General features: G+C 47.4%; 1 protein-coding gene across 6 annotated transcripts; it reads left to right on the top strand.

The window, feature by feature from the left end:
- The first annotated feature begins 1077 nt into the window (after window positions 1–1077).
- SCN3B (sodium voltage-gated channel beta subunit 3) lies at window positions 1078–25124 on the top strand. Of its 6 annotated transcripts, none has more exons than XM_019793289.2 (6): window positions 1078–1230; window positions 2185–2266; window positions 9144–9307; window positions 12218–12443; window positions 16249–16387; window positions 20707–25124. In XM_019793289.2, exons 2-6 carry the CDS (start codon window positions 2212–2214, stop codon window positions 20768–20770), a joined length of 648 nt encoding a protein of 215 aa, XP_019648848.1. In that variant the 5' UTR covers window positions 1078–1230; window positions 2185–2211; the 3' UTR covers window positions 20771–25124. The 6 variants fall into 6 exon arrangements, with proteins under 6 accessions (XP_019648848.1, XP_034521897.1, XP_011215265.1 ...); XM_034666006.1 differs by lacking the exon at window positions 1078–1230 and adding an exon at window positions 1296–1314; XM_011216963.3 differs by lacking the exon at window positions 1078–1230 and adding an exon at window positions 1358–1758.
- Window positions 25125–25703: the final 579 nt, after the last annotated feature.

Genomic DNA, 25703 nt, shown 5'->3' with positions numbered 1-25703 from the left:
ATCTGCCTTCAGCTCAGGTCTTGATCTCAGGGTCCTGGAATCGAGTCCTATATCCGGCTCCCTGCTCAGCGGGGAGTGGGCTTCTCCCTCTACGCCCCCCCCCCCGCTTGTGCACACGCTTTCTCTTTCTGTGTGTGTCTCTCTTTCAAATAAAAAGATCTTAAAAAAAAAAAAACAGAAGGGACTACCTTGGGAAGTAGTAAGCTCTATCACTAAAAAAAGTGATTCATCCAGAATGTTCTTGGGGGATTCATGAATTGGACAGGTTGAATTAAGCCAACTCTTCCAAGCTTAATACACTGTGCTTCAAGCGCTGGCCTTCAAAACAACATAGAGTTTATGGCCTGGTGGCTCCCTGCCCAGGAAGAAGATCCTATCTTGGAGACCTTCTGCTGTTCTGTCATATGTTAGGAAAGAGAATTTCCTGCCTAAGGTTCGTTTACAGTCAGCTGTTACTCTCCGGTTGTTTTTTTTGGAGTATCGGTGTCAAGCTTCCCCTTTTAGAAAGGGAGCAAGAGGGAACAAGAAGAGGGGAGGGGGAGATTTTTGTATTAATCTTTCACTTCGGTTCCAAGCATTCCTAATCTGCTATGTCAGTTTGAGTTTATAACAAATTTGAGTTTGAATTTAAAGTTTCAGGTTTCCCTTACAGAGATGGCGGCGGGGGGGGGGGCGGGCGCTGCAACAGCGACTAGGACAAGGGAGTGGCTAATAGTCGGAAGAAGCCAAACCACAATCTATCTGCTTTTAAACTAAAAAAAGAAAAGAAAAAAAGGGATTAGGGCAAGAGGGAGCTACCCCCACCCACAGCACCACTCTTGCGCTAACCTTTGGATCACCTCCCTGGATGAGGAGGTGAACATGGTAACAGGTGCACCTCACCCCTACCCCACTTCCCCTAACCAGGGATTATCTTGCTGTGTTCCGTGTGACCGGAACTAATTAATCAAAGCTAGACAAAGAATAGATTGGGAGAACAAAAGGGGATGGGGTCGGGGGAGAAAAGCCCGAAGCTTCTCATGTACAGTGTACATTACAGATGACATCATTGCCTGAAAGAGATTCAGCCCTCCCCTTCCCGGAGCTGGAGAGAAGCATGCCTGTGCGGGAGCAGGAGTGGGGTTGCCTGGAGGGTGTGAATTGGTGCGCGGAGGTGTGCCGGTGCTGGGGAGAGCTGCGGGGATGTGAAAGGAAGACCTGGAGACAGCCAGCTAGCAGAGAAACCGCGAGGTCTGGAGGTGTTTGCTCTGCTCCAAGCTCCGCCCCCCGCTCGGCCGCCGCGCTCTGCCCTGGGAGGGGCACGCCTGTTTGGGGGTGGGGAGTGTGTGCACGAGGGGTGGGTCCGTGGTAGCGGTGGGGGTGGACAGCCGCCTGCGCATGTCAAGGCTGACTGAACATACGCGGTCAAGGGGGACCTGGAGAAGGGCAGTTGGCCACCCGCCACCCAGGGTCGGGGCCCCGGCACTATCTGGGGGCGAGCTCCGGGGAAGGGGCCCACCCTCCCTATCCCCTCCCCCTGAGATCGGCAGCGCCACAGGAGCTTCCGCCTCCTTCCCCGCCCCTCCGGACCTTCCCGGGGAGCAGAGGGCGGGTGTGGACAGTACCGAGGTGGAACGAATTTTGGAGCTCAGACGGGTGGCCCGGGTGGCTTCGGGCGTGGGGGGCACGCCCAGCTTGGAGAAGGCGGTGCAGGCGGATGAAGCCGAAGCTCGTGGGTCTTGGTGGATCCTGGTCTGAGAGTAGCTATTCCCAGGGGAGGTGAGAGGTGAATCAACATGGACCCCTTCGACAGCCCAGCCTCCTAAAGCCAGCCGTGCTGCTCTCTTCGGAGCTGAGCTGTCACCGAGGCTGAAGCAGGAGGAGCAGCTGAGCCACTGGAATTTGTGAAGTTCCGGGGTGGGCGGGGAAGGTACTGTCCGTGGTGCTGAGCCGAATCCCAGCAACGGGCTCCAGGGAGAGCGCGCGAAGCTGCTGATCGGCTCCCTCGAATTGGGGCGGTGCGCTAGGGTAGCTTGGTGCTGAAACCCCCGCCCGGCTCGAAAAGCCCGGAAAGCCTCCCGAGTCGCCGGCGCTTGACCCTTATTTCAGTCAGAAAGTCGCCCCCTTGGGGCAGTTCGTCCCAAAGGGTTTCCTCGAAAGTATCTGAGAGGGCTAGCTGTTGACCAAGGGAATCTCTCTGTTTAGCCCCGGAAGCCACCCGCCGGAAAAAAGATGCCTGCCTTCAACAGATTGTTTCCCCTGGCTTCCCTCGTGCTCGTCTTCTGGGGTAAGTACCAGCACCCTGCCATGCGAGATGCCGATAACAGTAATAATGCCAACAATAATAACACTTAATTCATGTCGTTTGTGACAGAAAGGAGCCCTGGTTGCCTTCCCTCTATGCTTGTCTGCCAGACATGGAGATCCATAGGGGTTCCGTGAGAGCTGGGATTTTGAGATTGGAAAAACACCTCCTCACTCCTGCTGCATTTTGGTGGTTTTTCCACCCCTCTTCCTGTTTCCTGTTAATTCCGAAGTATTTTTTTCCCTTTTCCTTTGCTGAAAGGAAATGCAGCCACGTTCATTATGAAAAATCTTGGTTACATTTACATTTCGTTTTTCAATGAGGAATCAGCCTGTCTTCAGAGTAATTCCCATGTCTTTTTTTTTAAAAAAAGCTGGATGCACACATTTTGAGAATGAAAACACTTTAGCTGTTGATTCATTTGTTTAATTCTAATAAGGAAAATAGGCTTCAGCCATTTGCAGCTATGTCTTTGATAAATAGGCACCTGGGCATTGCATCTTTTTTCTTTTTCATGAACATGTGAAGCTAAGGTGCTTTGGTGTTTGGGGGAGCAATGTTTTTTGCTTTCAAAAATGAATAGGTTCTTGTTTGCTGTGAGGAAAATAAGGTGACCTTCTCCCTCCAAATAAGGAAGACCTTCGCTTGCAACAGTAAACCTAAGCAGAGTAGTGTCGGAGTGGGGTGCCTGCGTGTGTGTAGAGAGAGTTAATGAGTCTATGTGATAACGTCTGAAAATGTGATTGAGAGAATGCTGTACTCTGTGGATGTATATGCCTCAGTGTTTGAATATGTGTGTTAGAATATGTCTGAGCATGTTAGAATGGGCATCTGAATGGATTGGTGAAGGTGTGTGTGTGTGTGCACGCGCGCACGTGCGTGTGGTGGTTGTGTAGTTCTGGGCATCTCTGTCTTGCTGACTCTGATTAGATCCTCAGGTCCAGTATAGGTGCTCTTCGGATGATCTTCTACTTTCCCACCTTTTCCATGCTTTTACCTTCCTCTATGCTAAAAGGCAATAACCAGGATAATTAGAAGTGACTGTGCCCACCTGCTTTACTGAAACTAGGCATGTGGGATTATTCTCCCATGCTTGGCATGAGACCCATTCTGCCAATGCAGTGGCAAATATGCTGATGGGAATTGCCTCTCTGCCTTAGTATCTCTTTATTAAGCCTTCAGGACTTACTGGACTGCCAGCATTATCTGGATTTTGCATGTGACCAAAAGCAAAGCCAAGCTTCCTGGTGAACGAAATGCCTGATGAGACAGTCCGGGAAGGACAAAGAGGGAGAGTAATGCCAGTCCCCCATCCATCCCCAGTAGAGTAGACTAGACCTGAAGATGAAGCAGACATAACAGGTTGCCAATGATCTCACCTACCTTGAAGATTTAAGGCTGGGATTTCCTCAGGGGAGGCTAAGACTGGGGGCATGAGGTTTAGGAGAGGTTGGTCTGGCTGGATAAGAGAGCAGTGGGAGATGAAGTTGCAGAGAAGGGCTGGGGTACAATTCTACAGAGCCTTTCTTCCCAAAGCTTAATTTAAATTTTTAGCATCCCTGCCTGAATTCCAGTGGAGCGGATGAGCATGCCATATTCCAAGCACCTCTTAGGACTTACAAAGCCTGGTTTGGAGTCTTAGCTCTGCCATTAGTTTGCTTTGTAACAACCTTAGAGTATCTGGTTCCTCATAAGTAAAGTTTGGAAGTTGGGGCAGATAATGTTTAAGACTGAATAGTAAGGAGTATTTACAGAATATTGCTAAACTTGGCAGTGTCCATCCCTCTCCTCACACCCACTCCCCACCCCACTCCAGAACAAAACCTTTGGAAGAAGTGTGCACATTGCACCCATCCTTGCTAATTCTCAGCTTCTTTACAACCAGAACATTGGTTCATGAAGCTTAAAAGCTGCAGATGGAAAGAGGGATGATTGGGAAACTTGGTCATCAGATGTAAGAGAAAGGGCTTCATTTCACAAATGCAATTTCATTTTATTTGAATGTAATTCTAGTATTGGAAACCACTTCGACTAGATACGTTCTCCCTTCCCAAGCTGATTTTTCACATGATGCAAATATGAAGGGAAAGAATCTTTTCCATTATATTATTTTCTGCATCTATTTTAAAAACTTCCCTTATTTCCTTTAATAAAGTATATAATAATATTTTTTTAAAAACTCTTCACTTGCCTGATGCTTTATAGTTTGCAAACCATTTTTTAATCTATTACTTGTTTTTGGTCACTGTATCAATCCTTGGGGGTTGGCAGGGGAAAATAGTATTATTTCCAATTTAGAGGTGAGAGAATGAGCTCAGGGAGAGGGAAGGACTTGTAGAGAATTCTTGTCTCCTGATTTCAGTCTTCTAGTACTTGTTCAAGCATTTGTTATGGACATGTGCTGCTATGCAGTATTGCCATATAGGTATCTGTCCTCTCATCCTTTTTCTGAGCCACCACCCTTCCTCCTCTCTTCCAAGCCATTGCCTTTCCTAAGGGCCTCCTCTTAGCCTCTAGGCCCAGGTCTGCTCTCCCAGACATCTGCCGTGTTGGGGAATGTTTTCCTCTCTTCCCCCAGCAGCCCGTCTTGCTGCATTCCGTTCTTTCAAGGCTCTGCTAACTGACTGGCTAATTGGACAGACAAATCATTTCAGGGTATTAATATCTACAGATAACTTCATTTATTACTCTCTTTCGGAAAGTATTTACATTCTAATCAAAGCCTTTATTATCTTAGCACAAAGGAAAGCATCCTAGAGCAAGCTCAGGAGGGGAAATACAGTAATGGCCAAAGAAGAAGATTTGGGAGTATTAGAGGAGTTGGTTCAATACACATTACTCTCCACCTCATAATAGATTGATACTATTCCTTAGTTAAATATAATTGTTAGTAATAATGTCATATCCTATCTTCTTAGCAGTTTCTTCATTATTACTATGGCAATTGAAGAAGAGACCAAAAGTGAAATGATTTGGCCAAGATTATCCTGGGAGTTTATTATTTACACTCAGCAATGGGGATTGAATACCTACCATATATACAAGCTTTCTTGGATATCTAGAGGGTTTCATAGACAGGCAGTCTCCATGGGGTGGATAAACAGATTTCACCTCTTGATGGAGGGATGGAAGCAGCAAGTCATATTGCCAAGGGCAGTCAAAGAGGATGACAGAATTTTGTGGCCATTTTGCAATGCACTATCCAGGACCTCATGAGCAGAATTCAAGGAGAAGGAGATCAGTAGCACTTGTTCTCTGATGATACCTGGGATTATTGTCATCTCAGGAGCAACTCGGGAAAAAGAGAGACTGCCCTGCTATCCACTGTCATCTTCCTGACTGCATATATTCTGCCCTCCTTCAACTATAAATGAACTAACCATGCTCCTATTTAAGACCAGTTCATCTAATTCTTCACTAAGGCATATCACCTGTCACCTATTTGAGGATGTTGGTTCAGCAAATTATTCCTTTTCAAACCCCAACAACTCTACTACCACCTTCATCCAAGAAAAACCATTGAGCCATCTCTCCATCTGATCAGTGTAACAGCCTCTTAACTATTCTCTTTGCTTCCACACTTGTCCTTCCTCACCTCTTCAGTTTATTCTCAACATAGCAGTCAGATCATGTAATTTTGTATAAATCATATCATTCTTCCACTCGGAATACTCCAGTGCACTCCAAGTCACCCTGAGCAAAAGTCAAAGTTCTAATTGCGGTCTACACGACCAGCTGTGATCTGGCCCTGGCTTGTGTGTCCTTCTTTCTCACTTTGTTCCCTGCGCTTTATTGTGCTCTTTGCTTTTGACAGACACTCCCACCGTAGGACCCTGGAAATGCTATTTCCTCTATTTGGCACACTTCCACACAGATATTCATATATCTCCTTTCTTGCCCTCATTTCTTTCCTTCAGTGCCTGCTCATTGTCCCTCTCAATGAGGCTGTCTCCAATGTGTCTATGCTCCTCTACTCTGTTTTACTTTTTCTCATAGCACTGATTATAATGTTATATTTCTTATTTTTTTCACCCTCCTCTGAAATGTAGACTCCATGAGAGCAGGGATGGTTTCTGTTTTGTTCCTTGTTGTGTTGTCAGTGCCTAGAACAGTGCCTGGCACACGATAAGCACACACTATATTTGTTGAATAGGTGAACAAATGGATGAAGGGCAAATACCTTAACAAGTGATGTGTGTACAAAGCACATTCATATGAATCATTCCATAGAATTTCCATGATGACTCCATTAGATAGGTTATTTTCAGTATTCTGTTGATGAATGAACTGAGTCTCAGGGGTTAAAGAGCAGATAAACCCAGGCCTTCAGTTGCCAAATACATCTTCATCCTAACCCTGTGTTTGTAACTGCATTCCTTGGTACATTTTCCTATGCTGCTTTGAAGTCATATCATTGAACTAACTTATCTTTACCATGTCTCATTAAATATGAATGTGCCCCAAGGCTGCCTGCTACACAGAGTTCTTAATGCCCATTCTCTGCACCTCTCTTCATTCCCAAACTGTTGCACAGACCACACCTTCTTCTCTTTTTTCTCAACCAGGTCAACAATCAGGACTTCAAACACATCACATTCTGAAAGTGTTTCTGATCAGTTCTCTCCAGATACAGACCCTCTCTCCATTAAAGCGATGGTCCATATGCAGAAGCAGGAAACCTTCTTACAGACTGTCAGATAAGACAGCCCCAGCTTGCTTGAGAGTTTTAAAACCAATTAACTTTATTTTACATTGACGTTTTAAACTTCGTCATAGTGCCACTCGTTTGTTTGTTTGTTTGTTTTTAGAGAAAGGTAGACTGCCATATGCAGTGCCTCATTTGGATATGTCTGGAGTCTTGGAAAAACTTGACTATCCTATGTTCCTTTACAAATGGACCTTGAGAGCTTGTTTGGAGGTTCTAGCAGGAGACTGCAGCTACTCGTATGCCCTTGAGCAAAGGACGGTCCTCTATAATGTTGTCCTCTTTGACTGAGTGCACAGCTTTGGGAGGGATGCACATGGAGCAGTAGGAGAGGACGGGGACACCTGCCTAGCCAGCCAGATCAGCCAAATCAACCCTGGCAATCAATGGGGTGACAGATACTAGTGCCACTTGTTTTTTAAACTCTGTGTTTAATAATGACTTTTTTTTGCCTTCGAAGCCAGTCAAATGTAATTTATTTTTTGACTCAATTAGTTGGTCAATCTCGTTTTAAGCTCTAAATAAAGCTTTCCGCTCCTTTTAGAATGAACTGTCTGCCAATACAGAAACAGACTAACCATTTATAGTGTACTAACTTTTAAATATGAATGTATTGTTTCATTTTTTTTAGGGGTTCCGTTTTTATTATTAATTCATGAGAAGGTAGTATCAGAAGGGGCCTTCAAAGTCCTGACATAAGAATCCTTCATGGTCATCCCCCTTTTTAATCTTCTATACAATGAAGTGTAAACTCTTACCAAGTAGTTTTTTGCATTTGTAAACAGCTTCAGCACCAGAAAATTGTTATTTTTTTTTTAACTGAGCTAAACTTACTTTCTTGCAACTTTTGGAGTTGGACAGAATTCATTTTCTCTTTCACAGGCCAGCCTTCAAATATTTGAAGACAGATAAGTTCTGTGTCCAAGCCAGGCACCCCTCATCCTCCCATCTGTTTCTCCCCAGATTTTGTCGCCAGACCCTTCTCCATCTTGCTCCCCTCTGGGCATGCACTGATTGAACAACTTCTTTTTGCAAACTGTGACATCCTGAACTGATGATAATGGTCCAGATTTGTTCTGAACAGTATAGAGGCACAGTTTCTCCCTCGTTCTGCACACTGTACATCTGTTAATGCAGCCCACATTTTCACTTGCTTTGTTGGCAGCCGCAGCCCACTTTTGACTCATTCTGAAAGTACAGTCTGATGTACTCAACTTTTTTTATAGGTTACAAGTTTCTAGAGGGCAGGGACTGTAAGTCCAGACCTCCATGTGGCATGCAAGGCGTCCCCCCCATTCTGACATCTCTCCAGATTTTTAACTTTGTTTCTCTCCACTCCTCTGCAAAAAGCATCACTCCAGCCGAGTGGTCAGTTCACTGTCTTCCTCACTGCCACTCCATCCCCCACCAGGCATCAGAATTACCTACATTTTTTTCCATAAAATTCAGATATAATGACATCTCTCCATGGCTTGCAAATATCTGACCCTTCATGTTGTCAAGGCCATACAAAGGTCCTCACAATGTGTTCCTAGTACCCTTTCTACACCCCAGCCTCATCTTCCTTTCCTTTCTCTCTCCCCAGTCCAACCAGGAATAATTGGCCCTCCTCTGGGAACAGCACATCGCCAGCATAGCACTCATCGTGGCCCCATTTCATGATACTTAGGAGTATGTGTTCCCTGCTAGATTCTAGATGCCTTTAGGGTGTGGTTAGTGTTTGGTTCATCTTTGTGCCTCAGCCTAGCATCAGGCCTGGCATGGAGTAGATTTGAGTGAATGGTGGTTGAATGAAGGGACGCATGGATGGTCAACGGGTGGGGGTGTGTGTGCCCTGTTTCTCACCCGGACTCTAAGTCTTTGAGGGCAGGGCTCAGGGCTGCGCCGCACCCTGACAGCATCCTGGGAGGCTTGCAGTGAACTCCGGGTCATCCGCGGCCCCCCTAGCCATCCCCCCCGCCCCCGTCTGCTCTGAGCGTGCACCCTTGGGGAGCACAGGTGAAGATGCACATACCCGTACACGCGATTTTCAAGTTTGTCTCACGATTCTTTCTTCTCTGTCTCTCCTCCCGCCCTCTTGCTCTCCAATCCACTCTCCTGGTGCCCGCCTCCCCAACACCTGCCGTTGCCTCCCTGTCACCGGCCTCTCTCCAGTCGGCGTCTGCCTCCCCGTGTGCGTGGAGGTTCCCTCGGAGACGGAGGCTGTGCAGGGCACCCCGATGAAGCTGCGCTGCATCTCCTGCATGAAGAGGGAGGAGGTGGAGGCCACCACGGTGGTGGAGTGGTTCTACAGGCCCGAGGGCGGTAAAGACTTCCTTGTACGTCCGGCTGCTGACTCTGGCCTTTCTTTTGCTGGCCTCTGCTGTTGTGTGCTTGGCTCCCGAGAGTCTGGGGGAAGGAGGATCCGACACACACTGGCTCTTTCTTTTCAAAGCCCTGACAGCTCCCCAGCAGAGAACTGACAGCCCAGCCTCTGTGAAAGGAAGGGCGCTTGGCCAGAGACAGGCGCTCCTGGTTACAAGCAGGGGAAGGGGAGAAGAGAGAAATAGCGCTTCGAGCCTGCTGCGCGCTGGTCACCCGAAAAGGCCCTTCGCAGGTGTTTCTGTTTCATTTTCTGCACCGTCTTAGTGGACGGATTAAATTAGTAGAAACGTTGAAATGACACTCCGCGTCATCATATGGAATAGCGTAGGTGAGCTCATCGAACTCTCAACAATCCCAGTGAGATAAGAATGACGGGGATGACCAAGCTGCTTTTTCTTGGTTTTAAATTTAAATTCAATTAGCCAACTTATAGTACATCATTAGTTTCAGATGTAGTGTTCGATAATTTATCAGTTGCGTATAACACCCGGTGCTCATCACGTCACGTGCCCTCCTAAATGCCCATCCCCCAGTTACCCCTCCCCCCAGCCACCTCCCCCAAGCTGCTTTTCAACTGGTATACCCAGTATAGACGCAACCGTGAGTAAAATATTTAAATAGCTCTATAGTGGATATTTGCTGTGCCAAGCCCCCCAAGTGACCTCACCACCATCGGTCCCACTAGGAATCTCCGGACCTCCCCACGTTCTAGAAACTAAGGGATCACCCTGACAGAGCAGGGAGCTTCCAAGACCCCGCCCCGTGCTGTGGCTAATGTCAGTTCTGATTGGTTGGTGCTGCTGTCAATATAGTCGTTACACGCTTTGAATACCACCTTGGGGGTGACCGTTACTCATACTTTCACTGACTCTGGAACCTGGGTTTGAGTCTCGATTCCACAATTTATGGGTTCTGTGCCCTGGGATAATTTGCTTCACCCCTCTGGGCCTCAACGTCCTCATCTCTAAAATGGGTGTGCAAAGCATAGCTACCTCAGAGAATTGTTACATTCAAAGTTGTTTGCTTTAATTTTTAATGCATTTAGAATAGCCCTGGAATATAAGAAGCACAATATAAGTGTTTGCTAGAGAAAAGGTGTATGTACATAAGTGAGGCACCTGGGGCCCAAAGAAGTTAAATTAATAGAAGAGCTTAGATTCAAACCAGAGATACAGAGCTCTTTTTACTGCATTATCCCACCTCTGTGGAGGCGAGTTCCTTTTCTACAAAGACTTAATGGAGACAATAGCAGGGTTGAGTGTTTGTTCCAACTGGATGAGAGCACTGGAACCAGTAGACTCCCCTGAAATCTCAGGGTTCACTCAGAGTTGACTGTGACAGAGGCTAGTCCCCAGGTTACAGGAACCTGGATGTCTGGGCCAGATGCGAAGGCCCCCATTGGCCTCAGGCCTGGTCGTATGCCAGCCACTGACTCTGTTTCCAGGTCTCCCCAAAGTGAGTAGAAGTTGAATCTGAAGAAAGAAAAGAAACTTTAAAAGGTTGTAGTGGACGTACACAGCACTGCTGTCACCTAGAAATTTGTGTGACAAGGGGAGTGTTCCATATTTGTGCTGTCCCACACAGTAGCCACTGGCCACAGGTGGCCGCTGAGCACTGGAAATGTGTCTAGTGCAACGGAGGAACCAAAGTTTACATTTTATTTAATTTTTAGTCATTTAATTTTTAATGTAAGTAGCCACCCGTGCCAAATGCAGACTAGAATGGACAGCACGGCTGTAGAGAATAAGACGTAGAGAACAAGAAGGTGGGGTTGTCTGAGAAAAGAAGCTTTGAGACCACTTTTCAGTGATAATTCAGCCCAAAGTGAAAGACCTGAGGGTGCATATCAGTTGGCAGCTCTGCTCATCTGTGACACTTCTTTTTTTTTAAAGATTTTATTTATTTATTTGACAGAGAGAGAGACAGCCAGCGAGAGAGGGAGCACAAGCAGGGGGAGTGGGAGAGGACAAAGCAGGCTCATAGCGGAGGAGCCTGACGCAGGGCTCGATCCCACAACGCTGGGATCACGCCCTGAGCCGAAGGCAGACGCCCAACCGCTGTGCCACCCAGGCGCCCCTGTGACACTTTTTGCGTCCTGGGTCCCCTTCCGGTGACCTGGCCCAGACTGACCACATCCTCTTAGCGAGAACCAGATCAGAGAGTCAAGTTTTGAGGCCAAGGCTTTCAGAGTCTTCGTTACTCAGGAAGCTGCCCTTCTCGGTCTCTGCTCTGTTCTCTCACTGGCTGCTCATCTTACTCTCTCTTCTCTCCCTTTCTCCTTCCAATTCTTTCTTTCTCTCAATTTTTCCCCTCCTGGTCTCCTGTATGCTTCACTCACCTTTTAAAAAAATTTTTTTTTTTTAAGATTTTATTTATTTGATAGAGAGAGAAAGAGAGAGAGCATGAGCGGGGCAGGGACAGTAGGAGGGGCAGTGAGGGGGCAGTGGAGCCCCACCCAGGGCTCATCCCAAGCCCCTGGGATCATGACCTGAGCCGAAGGCAGACGCTTAACCGACTGAGTCACCCAGGCATCCCCTTCACTTACCTTCTTTGGTTCTCTTTCTTTGCACCTCTTTTGTCCTGCCTGCCTTCTTTCTGCCTCCCCCTTCCTGCCTCTATCTTTGCTGTGTCCATATGCTCCGATACCTGTTTACTTTTTCTCGTCTTTCCCTGCCTTTCTGTCTTCCCTGCCCTCCTCCAAGCCTCCTCATCCTACTCCCACACTCGGGATCTCCTTGTAACACGGTCCCCTTTCTTCCCTGTCCATGCACAATTCTGCTCCTTTGCTCTGCTCTGCCCTGCCCCCATCGCGGCTCTCCTACCCTATTTTCTCTCCCTACTCTCTTTTGCTTCTCTACCTGCAGATCTATGAGTACCGGAATGGCCAGCAGGAAGTGGAGAGCCCCTTCCAGGGACGCCTGCAGTGGAATGGGAGCAAAGACTTGCAGGATGTGTCCATCACTGTGCTTAACGTCACTCTGAATGACTCTGGCCTCTACACCTGCAACGTGTCCCGGGAGTTTGCTTTTGAGGCACATCGCCCCTTTGTGAAGACTACACGGCTGATCCCCCTCCGAGTCACCGAGGAGGGTGAGGCTGGGGCACAGGGTGTCGAGGGTGCCCTGCTCTTGGGGGAGGGAGGATGGTGGGTTTCTACACAAATGGGACCCTTGCAGAGTGCAAAACACATACATCGGCAGTGGTGATATCTAAAAATGTCACCATTAACTTGTCTTCCTTTCTCAGCCAGCTTCCCGCAAACTGCCTGACAGCTTGCCTCCTCTCTGTGCCTTTCCTCAGAGTGGAAGGGCTCAGAGATGACAGCAGAATGACCTCTTCCTTCATCCCCTGTCATCTTTAGAGAAGGAGGGCAGCCTCCATGAAGCCGAAAGCTGCCCCATCAGCTGCACCTGCTTCTCTGGCTTGTGTTGAATCCCTGACTCGATGGGCACAGGGACATCTCATGAGGTTATCTAGAGGTCATCCGACCCTCCTGTATGTAACTCAGACAGCCCGGGACCGGCGGTGCTCAAACTTCAGCAAGCCCCAGAATCCACTGCCGGACCCCTTAAAATGCAGACTTTCTTATGCTGTAGATGGACCCTCAGAACGTGCACGTCTAACGAATGGCCAGGCGATGCCCGAGCTGCTGGGGACCACACTTTGAGAACCACTGCTCTAAACCAAAGTTTGACAGCCTTTTGTCTTCTGTCTCTCCCCTCCCCCATCCCACAATAATCAGACAAGCAACCCTCCTTCCCCATCCCCGCATCTCCCATTACGTAACCTCATTCTCAACTGGGAGAAACTTCCTAGTCTTTAGTTTAAAATCTTCAGATTTCCCACAGCTAGTTTCTTGTTGGGGGAGTGGGGGGAGGGAGTCCTTTCATCAACCCAACTCAAATGTTTCTGTTTTAATCCAGTCCAGGATCTTGAGGGCGAATGGCAGGGTAAGAGAGGTCGTGATTTTGTCCTGATGTGGACAATAAGATTAAAACGGAAGGTGGGTCAGTTCTGAACGTGCAGAAGTACTCTCAGACCACTGGCATTTAGACCTGATGAGCCGTTTTCCCCCTCTGAGCCCATCTCCTCTTGTGTACAATGAATGAGTTGGGCGGGAAGCTCTCTCAGGTGTTTTTCTGTTCAGAAGTTCCATTATCCTCTGTTTACACACCTCTTCTCCCAGGGGAGAAGAGGCTGGCGCCCTCTACTGCTCACCGCTGGGAACTGCTGGCTGGTGAGGGCCAGACACTAGGAAGGTGCCTGTCTCCACCCACTGCTCTCTCAGGCTTTTGCCTCCAAAGACCCTCACGCCAGTGGAAAGTGTGGCAAAGCGGAACCAGTCCGCCTGCTGGGCACCAGAGCAAAGTTTGGGTAAGAATAGAAGGAAAACAAGTTTGTTATCAGAACCGCAGATCTTCTTGGGATGCGAGGACTGGAAGGAAGCTTGGCTCTCATTTCATCCAGGTGTTCTGAACAAAGAGCAGGCGTCAGAATCGCCCAGGGGGCTTTTCTTCAGTGTAGACATCTCTGTACCACTCTTGTGGGTATGAGTTGGTAGGTTGGAGTGAGGTCTGGTGTATGTCAGTAGAAATGACTCCCTGGGTGACTGATCGGAGGGTGCAGCTCTGGTGCCCCTCGGTTTGTGGTGGGGAGATCAGTGAAGGGCTTGCCTAGAGTCATGAAGCAAATTAGCACCAGACACAGGACTACAGGCCAGAACTTTGGCACACCAGGCTAGGTCTGTGTCCATTGCCTCTTTTCCTTTACCTCCATCCCACTCCCTGCTACTCTTTCTTTCTTCTCCTTTTTTCATAACTTTTCTTCCCTCCCTTCTCTTCCNCTGTGTCCATTGCCTCTTTTCCTTTACCTCCATCCCACTCCCTGCTACTCTTTCTTTCTTCTCCTTTTTTCATAACTTTTCTTCCCTCCCTTTTCTTCCCCCTTCACTTCCCCCTTCTCTTCCCCCTTCCCTTCCCTCTTCCCTTCCCTTCCTCTCATTCTCTTCCTCTGTGACCCCGTAGCAGCCTCCGAGAATACCTCCCCCCCCGGATACTCACTGCTCTTAGAAGGCTCAGAGTTCCACGCTCCACCATGATACATCCCATGGCATCTTCTCCATTCTTATGGTCTCCCAGAATCTCTCTGGTTCTCTTTGTTCAAGCTGAAATTATCCTACCCTAAGCTCTGCCCTCCTGGCTCTAAGACAAAAATCTGAGGTCTCTTCACCTAGAAGGGACAAAAAATAGTGAGCATAGATACCTTCCCATGTTCCTACTTCTGGGCTATTGCATTTAAAATGTGTGCTTTAGGACGAATACATCACAAGTCAGGAAGCGGCAGGCCCACGAAAAGACATTTGACGTGTATGGTGTTCTTCTGTGCCTCAAGCTGCATCTGTGACTTCCAGCTCCAGGAGGTCCAGCATCCAGGAGACCTGGATGATCGAGGAGCCTTTGGACTGCTTCTCTGAGCTGAGGGTCATGTCTATGGCTCTTCTGTGCTTTCAATGAGCTAATGAGTAAGGGAGGCCTTATGGATGCCTGGGGCCTATGAATAACCAAGGACCATGAATCTAATTTACTGGTAGGAGTTAGCAATGGGAGATGTGGCTACAACCTTCCTTCCCACTAGAAAGGAAGATCTATCAGGACATTTGCCATATATCATGTTTTAATTGTCATTTTGGTTGGCCATGAAACAAAGATCAATTATTTATTTATATTCATTCATTCATTCAACAAATACTTACTGAGTACTTCAAATATTCCGGGATTAGACAACAGGCTGAAAATGCAGAAATAAGTAAAATGTGTTCTTAATAACACACCACCATTAGAGAAGAGAGAGACACACATGACAATACAACATGAGAGGTGTCACGATAGACAGATGAAGAAAGTGCATGGACTTTTCCTCCATGCACTCCTGGGAGAATGGTCAGGAGACTGAAACACAGGAGGGGATATTGGGACAGAGGTAGCAGAGGGGGGGTTCAGTACCATCGAGGAAGAGGAAAGGGGACGAATAAATGTCCACAGATCCCTAAAGACCACAGTGTATACGGGAAGTGAAGTTTTGCTGGTGTATCAGATGGTAGTGAGGAGAAGAGGGCTGCACTGTGAATGGTCTCGCACGCCGTGTTCACAGACTTTGGTCTTTGTCCTGAGGGCAGCATGGAACACGGAGGGTTCTAAGCATGTAAATGGCAGGATCAGAGTTGTGTTTCAGAAAGCTCAGTTAATACATGGAATGCTCCAATTCTCTTTTTGTTTGGGTTTGGGATGACCTGGAAGGAAGACAGACTGGGAAGGACCCTGTTTCCAATCCAGACTTGTAGAGAACAGGCCCAGATCACTGGGGGTGCTGACTGCACTGGCCGCGGATGCGTTGCCCACGCTCTCTCCCTCTGCCACTGTAAGATCGGAGGACATGGGTGGTTGAACTAGACACATGCCCCACACTCCTCTTTCCTCCTGTGTGGACCGTCCCATCTCACAAGACGTTCTTGAACACACTAGGTCATGTCATGGCGTGAGCTGTCACCCTTACCTTACATTTTAGAAAGATGAGTCTCAAATAGGGGAAATGACTTCACACAAAATTGGGACCCAGCTCTTCTGTCTTACTCAGTCCCAGGACTCCTTCCACCGCTCTGTTATTTCTTTCACTCCTCATTCCTCCTCATCCCCCACTCCAGAAGAAAGTCGGGGAGAAAGCGGACAGACAGGAGCGTCAGAGGATATTAATTAAATCTCTCCGACGTCTTCTCCAGTTCCTTAGCCCCAGGGCTTATTTAAGCCACACTTAAAAAGAGGTCTCATATATCCGTGAACCAGTGACAGCACTGGCTTTGTTGGGCGAGCCTGTTCTGAGCCTCACTGTCCCCCTGCAGCTGGAGAGGACTTCACCTCGGTGGTCTCGGAGATCATGATGTACATCCTCCTGGTCTTCCTCACCTTGTGGCTGCTCATCGAGATGATATATTGCTACAGGAAGGTCTCAAAGGCCGAAGAGGCAGCCCAAGAAAACGCGTAAGTTCTAAGATGCCAAGATAATGCTAGCAGGTACCTTCGGGGTGCTTGCTCTCACAGGTGAGGTGCTAAGCAATCGACACCGTCCTCCACTCTCCTCACAACAACATTTGACGTAAGCGGTATTGATATACCCATTTTACGGATGAGAAAACTGAGCCTGGAAGAGTTTGCCCAAGACCGTTATAAGAGGCAACACAAGGTTTTGATTCATGCCTCTTAATGGGTACTTTTAACCTCTGATGTAAAATAAAGCCCATAAGCTACCATCAGAATCCTATGAAATTAGCATTATTATGACCATCTTACAGACGTTGAAGCAGGCTTATAGAGGTTAAGTGGCTTGCTGAGGCCACACAGATAATGAGAGGAGAGGCTGGGATTTAGGCCTCTCGATTCCAAACGTTCGTGCTCTTTCTGTCACACTCAGCCATTTGTTGTACACTGTGGAGCCCAGCAGGCCATCGGGGCACTGCCTTTTCTTAGCTAAGGAGCTCCAGGCCACGTGTTCTTTGCCCTGGAGTCAGCAGCAATTGGATACCCAGAGTGGGGGATCTCATTCTCCGACGTCCAGACTATACCTTGGCCCTGTTCACCAAGGCCCTGGTCACTCGGGAGTGAGTGCATCCGAGAAATGATGGGGCCTGAGGGCCTAGAGGCTGCTCTGACCTGTTACTTGGGGAGAAGAGAGGACAGAACCCTCATAGGTTTACAAGGCTAGCAACACTGCTGAGGTGATATCCTAAAAACTGTAGGCAGATAAGATCACCTAAAAATGTTTGATAAAGTATTTTGCATGATACCTATGATCTCAGGAAAGTAAGAATTACAACTGATATAAGGATAGAAAGTAGCGATATGCTGGGGGAGATTGTCATTCCTGGTGAAACCTAGGTGCTCGGATTTTCACACTTGGACAGAAAGTGCCGACAACTGGGCCTGCACAAAAAACAGAGTTGGAACCGAGGCCCCCAGCAGAGCCAGGATCCTCCAATGGCCTCAGCACATACCAGGGACAGATCAGAAGATCAGTCCGCCAGCCTGGGGAAGAACCCACGGAAACTTACCTACCTTGGCCTGACTCCCAAATAGAAACATAAAAGATTCTTGAGAATTTGTAACCACGAGCCTGCAGTCACAATGTTTGGGCTTTAAATTTAGCCTACCTACCTCATCCAGGAACCTCTAAGCTGAGAAATTCAGTGAAAAACTTAGTCCCCAGACAGTGATGACCACGTGGGAGCAAATGGAAAACCATTCTGAAGGGACCCTCTCTCCGCTGAGGCTTACCAGGATTCCCCCCATAGAGCTCTGCTGCCCCCTCTGCTAATTTCACCGATCCAAAGCTAAAAGCAACAGGCAAGAGAAGGAACAAACAGCAGGATTAAATCCCAGGAACTTCGGACACAAGAAGGACCTGGTGGAATTTGGAAAAGAAGTTCATTTCAAAGAGTTAAAGCATTAAGAGGAGAAGCCAAAAGCATGAGAAGAGAATAAGTTGCTAAGAAAAACAAACAGGCAGATTTTGTTTTATTTTTTAAAGATTTCATTTATTTATTTGACAGAGAGAGAGCACAAGTAGGCAGAGGGGAAGGCAGAGGGAGAAGGAGAAGCAGGCTTCCCGCTGAGCAGGGAGCCGGATCCGGGACTCGATCCCAGGACCTGAGCCGAAGGCAGATGCTTATCTGAATGAGCCACCCAGGCGCCCCACAAACAGGCTGATTCTAAATAGGAATCTAAGAAATCTGGAGATGAAAAATAAAGTCAATGAAATTTAAAACTTGATGGAGGGATTCACCAGGAGATTAGATATGGACAAGCAGGACATATACGTAAGGAAGTTATACAGAAGGAAGCACAGAGATCTAAAAAGAGGGACTATCACAATGAAACATGTAGAAAGAAAATGAGACAATCCATTAGAATAGAACAGACAGAATGGAGGAGAAATAATATTCAGAGATACAGTGGCTGAGGAACGACCCCTCAGATCCAGGAAGCACGACCTGTCCTGAGCAGGATAATACTGAACCGGAACACCAGTCATCTCTAAACTGATAATGGGCCGCTACTCAGGTTACCTCCAGCAAATTCCAGCTGTGTTGGAACTGCCAATAATATTAGAAACATGTCTCCCTGCTTCTGTTCAATATTAACTTGCAGATCCTAGGGAGCGTACTAAATAAATACAAAGGAAAAAAAGCATAGAAATTGTGAGGGAATACACCAAAGTATCATGATTCACACCCAATATAATTATCTATCGTGGGTTGGCAACGTCCTCTGGAGTTTCCCTGGTGCGATCAGAGGTCAGGGAGAGACGGAAGAAAGAGGCGGGCCGCTCCAGATGGGTAGGTGGCAGGTTGAACAAGGCAGGGAAGGTACTTACAAGGCTTTTCTTGGGCAGCCACAAGACAAGCCTGCCACAATTTTAAAGGTTTGTGTAGAGGCCTTAACTAGGTTCAGACATGTATATTGCCCAGATAGTCTCAACACCACATCACTGTCTTAAGACGGTGTCCCTGGCGCAGCTTCTGGGACTGGGGAAGGCAGGTGGAATGCACACTCCAAGGAAAGCAAGGGAGGGGCGTGGGGGAGCTTGACTGCTGGAGTCCAGCTCACAGGTCACCCGGCAGCCACGACCTCCCCATGATCTCCTCTACCGCCTACATAGAAAATCCAAGGGAATCTATGGACAAACCATTAGAGCAAATGAGGACATTCTACAAGATTGTAGATATAAATCGAAACATAAAAGTATAAAAACCACCTATAGTCCAGCCACAAACATTTAGAAAAACATTGAAATAGTTAAAACATTTGAAAAAATTTCCATTACAGTAGCAACAAACAGTACCTGGGAATACATTTGATAAAAATGTGCGAGACCTTTAAGGAGAAAGTTACAAAACTTTACTGAAAGACTTAAGACCTAAATAAATGGGAGAAGAAAACCTCACTGATGCAAACATGGCAATTCTCTTTGAAATTAATCTGTAAATTCAATGACATTTACATAAAAATCCCTATTGGATTGTTCAAGGAACTCAATTAGCAGATTTTAAAAGTCACATGGAAGACCAAAGGGCCAAAACCAGTCCAAACCAAGCAATGGCTACATAGTGACTATTTTCTACACAGGGTCTCTGTTGTATATCATTCTTTGGTTTTACTTCCTGGTTGGCAACCCTTCCGATCATTCTTAGTTCCTGAGCCGTGGTTCGCCTATTTCAAAGAAAGAAAAATATTTATCGAAGATGGCTGGTAGGACTTTTCTTATCCGATATGAAGATTTCTTATAGAGGTATTGGAGTAAAGAGTTTGTCCATCTTGACATAGGCATACAGCACAAAGAGCAAAACCGAGAGCCCCCCTCCAAATAGATCAAGAAAAAAAGATGCCCCATCTCTCACACTAAACAAATAAAATGTAAGTGGATTTAAGGACAAGGTAAAATGTACAACTTGGAAGTCCAATCAAGGGAAAATAGAAGACACTGTCTTCATTACCTTAGGATAGAGAGGATTTCTTAAAATATAAAAGGCACAGAGAGGAAAGAAGGATAATTTTCATGACACTATCTATGAAAATCAATTGTTCACTACAAGACTCCATAAGCAAAGTTTAGAGACAAACAACAGACTGGGAGAAGATATTTTCAAGACGTGAAACCATCAAAGAAAAATCCAGGGGCGCCTGGGTGGCTCAGTCAGTTAAGCAGCCGACTCTTGATTTCAGCTCAGGTAGTGATCTCAGGGTCCTGAGATCGAGCCCCGTGCTGAGTTCCATGCTCAGCGGGGAGATTCGTTCAGGATTCTTCTCTCCCTCTGCAACCCCCCCCCAAATAAATAAAGAAAACTTTAAAAAAAGAAAAGAAAAATCCATGAGAAAAAGACAGGTATCTCAGAAGGAAAACTGGCAAAGCAAATGAATGGTCAAATTACAGAAGCAGAAACCCAAATCACCTAAAAACTTATGAAAAGATGTACAATGTCAGCAGTAATCTGGGAAATGGATATTAAAACAACTATAAAATATAATTTCACACCTAGCAGCGTGGCCAACATTTTAGCCTAACAATAGGAAGTCCTGAGACCCACGTGGATAAATGGAAGGAAAAAAATTACAAACAACGCCTAGTGTTCTAGTTCCCACTAAAAGGGCCATTCTGGTTTTCTCTTGGGAAACATAGGCAGAAGGAGATGCAGAGCTGTTCTGCAGAAGTCCTTGTTCCTGTGCCCCCACTCCTTCCCTTTTCTTGGGTTCCCACCGCTGGGTACGAAAGTACTGATTCTCTTCCCCTGTCTGCCCTCCTGCAGGTCCGACTACCTTGCCATCCCCTCGGAGAACAAAGAGAGTTCCGCGGTACCAGTGGAGGAATAGAGGGTGTGCCTGAGGTGATGTGCAGGGAAGGGCCGGGGAAGTTGCATCAGGACGGCAGCTCGTGCAAGTGACTCTGTCCATCCACACCCAAGTGACTTTAAATCTGCCCCCTTAGATTTCTACCCTACCCAGAGTCCCCCCGCTCAGGGTACCACTTTAAGTTGATGATGCCCAGATCACAAAGCTGTAGGTCAAGCCCTTCAGAAGGTGAATTGCTTGGCCTCAGTGCTGGAGCAACTTGAACTTCTTTCCCACCGTGACAACAAGTCATTCCCCCACTCCCTCCTTTGTAAGGATTGTGGATTTGGTCAGAGTCTTTGACTGGGCTGGACTGGGCCTGGCTGGAAATTCTCAGTGAGTTGTTTTATCGTTGGTAGGTGGTCTGGACACTGAGGGACTGGATATTCCGGGTTCCGTGATGTCAACGGCGTCAGGAGGGTGCCCCAGGGGCCACATTGCTTCCCCTGTGCATCCATCCTTCTATTCATTCATAATACAACCGCTCACGTCTGAACTTTCCCCTCTGACTTCCTGACTCCATCAGACCTCTGCGTACCCTAAGATTTTGCCAGAATTGAGAAGCCAACATTTCTACATGGACTCAAACTCACCCTGTTCTAGCTTTCAGGCGAGGAGCACCCACGCCAACTGGACTTCTTCCCTGGGCTCCAAATGACCCTGTCCAAATGCTGGAGATGGCACATCCCTCTGTCCCTCACTGGCTGGACCTGGCTCATCCTTCATTGCTGCAAGTGAATGTATGTCTTCACGGAAGGAAGCAGGAATGATTAATTCGGGTTAAAGCAAGAGTGTCATGAAGTGGGATTCCTTGAAGTCAGTTTTTTTCAAGTTCCTGGCGCACTTGACTAGGGCATCAGAGCAACGCATGCCTTTCTAGATTCTTCAGTGATAGAAAGTGTACGAAGCATGAAACAAAATGTTCTTGGAACTTGGAACTCTAGGGCTCGATCCCGATGGGTCTCTAAGGCCTAAGTTGGGCTCAGTCCTTCAAGAAGCCAAAGACAGAAGTGGCTCTTTAAAGTCTACAACATGTTCGTAACCCTATTAGGGTACCTTGGATGCGTCCTCCAAGGCGAGCACCCACCTGAGATAGCTGGGAAGCATTATTTCCCTGGGGGCGTTGGAACAGAAATTCCTAAGTTCTTCCTCTCTAAATTCCTGTAGATCAGTATTATTCCTCATTTTACAGGAGGCAACCGGGACTCAGAGCGGGCTCAGCTGAGTGAGAGACTTCGGAGGTTAAACTGGAGCACAGGAAGCCTTAGGTGCCACCCAGCTGAGACTTTGGAGATGGGATAATTTTGTTTTTAAAAAGACCTTGAAACTGAGCTTGGCCACGGCCATCGTTCACAAGCACAGGGGTGGATTGCTTGGCTGAGGTTAACTCTGATAGAGTCAGGTAACTGGGAAGTGCTTGAAAGGCCCGGAGTAGACTGGGGTAGGACACGGGGTAGACTGGAAGAATCTCCTCAGTGAAGATGAAAAATCCTCCAGGAGGAAGTGGCATCTGGGAATGATATTTAAGCTAAGAAATGTGCTTTGTAGTCTCGGATGGATGACGCATGAGTGAGTAAAGAGACGGGCGGGCCTAGGCGGCTTCCAAATATTTCACCTGTGAATCCATGATGTCTTGTTGTTGGATTTTTTTTCTAGATTTGAGGACAGCAGAGGAACACTGAAAAAATTTTAGTCCGTATCTCATTTCATTTCAATTGAGTGACTGGTCCAAGTGTGATGTCCTTTGGCACCTAGCGAGGAGGAAGGGGAAGGCTGCTTTATGGGATATGAGAGCATATCGGTTGCAGGGCCCAGGCAGTGAGAGGTCCCTCAGATCCGGGGGAACTTATGAGGGAAAGAGCACACTTCACTGGCTCTGGGCCTCAGCTGACAAACTCATTTTTTTTCAGCTCTTCCATCCTTGGGGGATCTACTTGAGACAAGCCCTTGCTCACATCCTCAACAGTCCAATTTTATTGAAGAAAATACTTTTGGTAAACTCAAGACCTTTCTCCTTGGTGATTCCCACACAATTCCTCTGAAATGGGGGACAGAATATAGATTATTTTCCGTACTTTGTAATTAGGAAGATAGATAGGCGCAGATTCCTGTCCCGTGGCTGGTGGATGGCCGAGCTTACAGCAGAAGCAAGCTGCTTACTACGGGCGCACCCTCCTCTTGCTTCCAGTAGACAATGCAAATGGATCAAACCCGTAATCAAGTAGTAGGCATGCCGGCTGCCTTGTTCCTTTTCAAAAAGCCCAACCCAGGTTATTTCCTGAGTGGTTTTTAATGAGCTCAATGGCACCTATCATTTTTTCCCTTCTTTATCTTTTACAAGGAATCTTCTCAATTCTTGTTTCTAACTTCTCCACCCTTCTCATCCTTAACTCCGTCATTAGAGCAGCACGGCTTACGTGGTGCTTTCGTTTCCGCTACCTTAGTTCTTCTCTACAGCTGGCACTGTGAGGTGGGTATTACTGATACCCGTGTAACAAACGAGCACACTGAGGCTGTCGGAGGCTAAGCAGCTTTACCACATCCTACATCCGAGCAGCTGGTAAGTGGAGAGCTGGGGTCAGTTCTTCTTCAGACTCCTGGCCCAGTTCCCTTTCCACTCAGACCACAGCTGCTTCCTTTCCTCTTATTGCTGAATTTCCGTCCCCTCTTCGCCTCTCTTGCACGTCCCCGAGGTGTCGCCTCTCTCGCCCCGACACCACTCGACTGCCCCTCCGCCACTTTGCTTCTTAGCAGGTGCTCGTGATGTGCTTTGAGTCTCTATCTTGTTTTGGTTTTCCCTTTCTAGCTGGTTTGCACATTGCTCTTTCTCCTGAATGGCAACTCAACTCCTTCCTGGGACACTTGATCAGCACTACAAAACCTGTCATTCCCAACCTGCTTCAAATCCTCCCCATCCTGTTTCTCCCCATATTCCTAGAGGAGCCAGATCAAACGTGCATCGCTCTGGAAACTTCAGCTGGCATGTTGTTCTCATTAAAGGGCTTAGAAATGTCCTCAAGGGCTATTATTACTTTAGGAACCCCATCTGTTGTCCTGGTGCTGGGTATGTCCCATGACTGATCCCTCAATAACAATTCACTAAAGGCCAAGCCAGGCTGGGTCTGATTTTTCTTTTCCTACTGCTGTAACAGCCAAGAACTGGATTGCTCAACTCAGTTGGCGCTGTAGACACCCTGCCCTGCGGACCTTTACTGCCAGCTCGGTCTTAACGCACAGCCTCCTGCACGTTAATACTGTGACAGGCCTGTCCCTACCCCACCCTCTACTTTCAATCTGTTTACAAGCGTTATCCTTTACTTCCTTCATCCCCCAACTTCCACATGCCCAGATTTCTGATTCTCTGAGTTTCTGCTTTCTCTTTCGATGCCCAACTAGACAGGTTAGTAGGAAAGGAATTTTTCAAAGCAGGAATATGCTGGAGAAACGTGTAGAGCAGAGAATGGTTAAGAGACAGCAGTAGCTCCCCCCTCCCCCACAGAACTACTAGATCAAAAAGGAAAGTGCACCCGACCCAGGGTCTGTGCACCTGCCTGACATCAGGGGGCAGAGGTGTGTAACTGGCATGTCTGCAGGAAGATGCAAGAGCCAGACATATTCCAGAACAGATCTTGGTTCCCCTTTCCCCAGGTTAACACAGAAACGGAAAAATACAACAAAGAAGCTTTCCTCTCCCCTCCTTTTGTAAATGAAAGATCCCCAACTCAGTGAATTCACCCAGTCCCTGTGAGTGTATCTGAGGAGTACTGGTGTGTCCACGCACTGGGTCTCAAGCACCAACCTGGAGCCTCTGCGTACCCCGTGGCTTTAGGTCTGAAAAATACCAAGCTCTTCCTATCTCTGCAAGTCCGCCGTGGTAGATACCTCGTCTTGAGCTATCTTACTTGAGTTTACAGTAGGACCCGTAGATAAGCACATGGAGCAAGTCTGAGCTGTGGAAGATCAGACTGCACCCCATATCCTGGGCTAGCTAAGCCTCAACACTGGTAATACCCTTCTTCCCCCTGAACCACCACCCGGCAAGAGCGGCATCTGACAGCAGTGTGAGTGATGGAGGGGGGGCTGCGTTAGCCCGAGCGCTTGTCGATTTGGGAAACACCATCAAACACAATTAGCGAACTCTGGCGGTCTTGCAACTAACTGCTGCATCTCTTTGCCACATCGTCACCTTCACACTGCTTCTTCTTGATTTTCCACAGCCCATCTTCTTCTGAACTCTAGGACTGTTCCTGATCACCCAAGCTCTCCACAACCTAATGCCAGTATGGAGTGTTTTTCAGGAAATACCGTTTGTGTCAATAAAGTGTCTCTAAACGCGGCCTGGTCTAGTTTGCTCTACTATGTGTGTCTGCTATGTATACTATGGCTTCTCCCTCCCTCCCCAGCCTGTATCGACTCCTGAACTCGCCATCAGTGGGTATTTTCCCAGAGAGCGGAAACTGCATTTAACAGTCTAGAATTAAACAATATAAATGTGTGATCTTTTCTTCTCCTCCTAACCTCCCTAAATACAAAGGAACACAAGAGTCACCAGTCCTCCCTCCTGCCTGACACCAGCTAAGTCTCCCATCACGTGGTAAAGGGATAACTCCAAGAAAGACCCAGTGAGGGGAGGGGGCCCGACTCCCCGACCAGTGTAGGCTAGCAAGGAAATAAGGCAAAACTGTCTGTCAATGTCCACCTTCCTGGAAGTGCCAAGGCACAAAAGGGAAAAGTTAAATAACTTATCACTGGGATTCACAGCATATACTAATATGCTTCTATAATAATAGCACTGCTTGGAGCTCCTGGGTGGTGCAGTCGGTTGAGCATCAGACTCTTGGTTTTGGCTCAGGTCGTGATCTCAGGGTCATGAGATCGAGCCCCATGTTGGGCTGCACGCTCAGCATGGAGTCTG

This window comes from Ailuropoda melanoleuca, chromosome 8, assembly GCF_002007445.2.
Source record: "Ailuropoda melanoleuca isolate Jingjing chromosome 8, ASM200744v2, whole genome shotgun sequence".
NCBI lineage: Eukaryota > Metazoa > Chordata > Mammalia > Carnivora > Ursidae > Ailuropoda > Ailuropoda melanoleuca.
This window is presented reverse-complemented; position numbering and strand designations above follow the sequence as displayed.

Bases quoted from the DNA above. Each gene is read 5' to 3' on its own strand.
- SCN3B (XM_019793289.2), top strand. From the start codon at position 2,212: ATGCCTGCCTTCAACAGATTGTTTCCCCTGGCTTCCCTCGTGCTCGTC. The intron at 9,308-12,217 runs GTACGTCCGGCT...CTCTACCTGCAG, and splicing joins AGGGCGGTAAAGACTTCCTT to ATCTATGAGTACCGGAATGG. The intron at 16,388-20,706 runs GTAAGTTCTAAG...GCCCTCCTGCAG, and splicing joins GAGGCAGCCCAAGAAAACGC to GTCCGACTACCTTGCCATCC.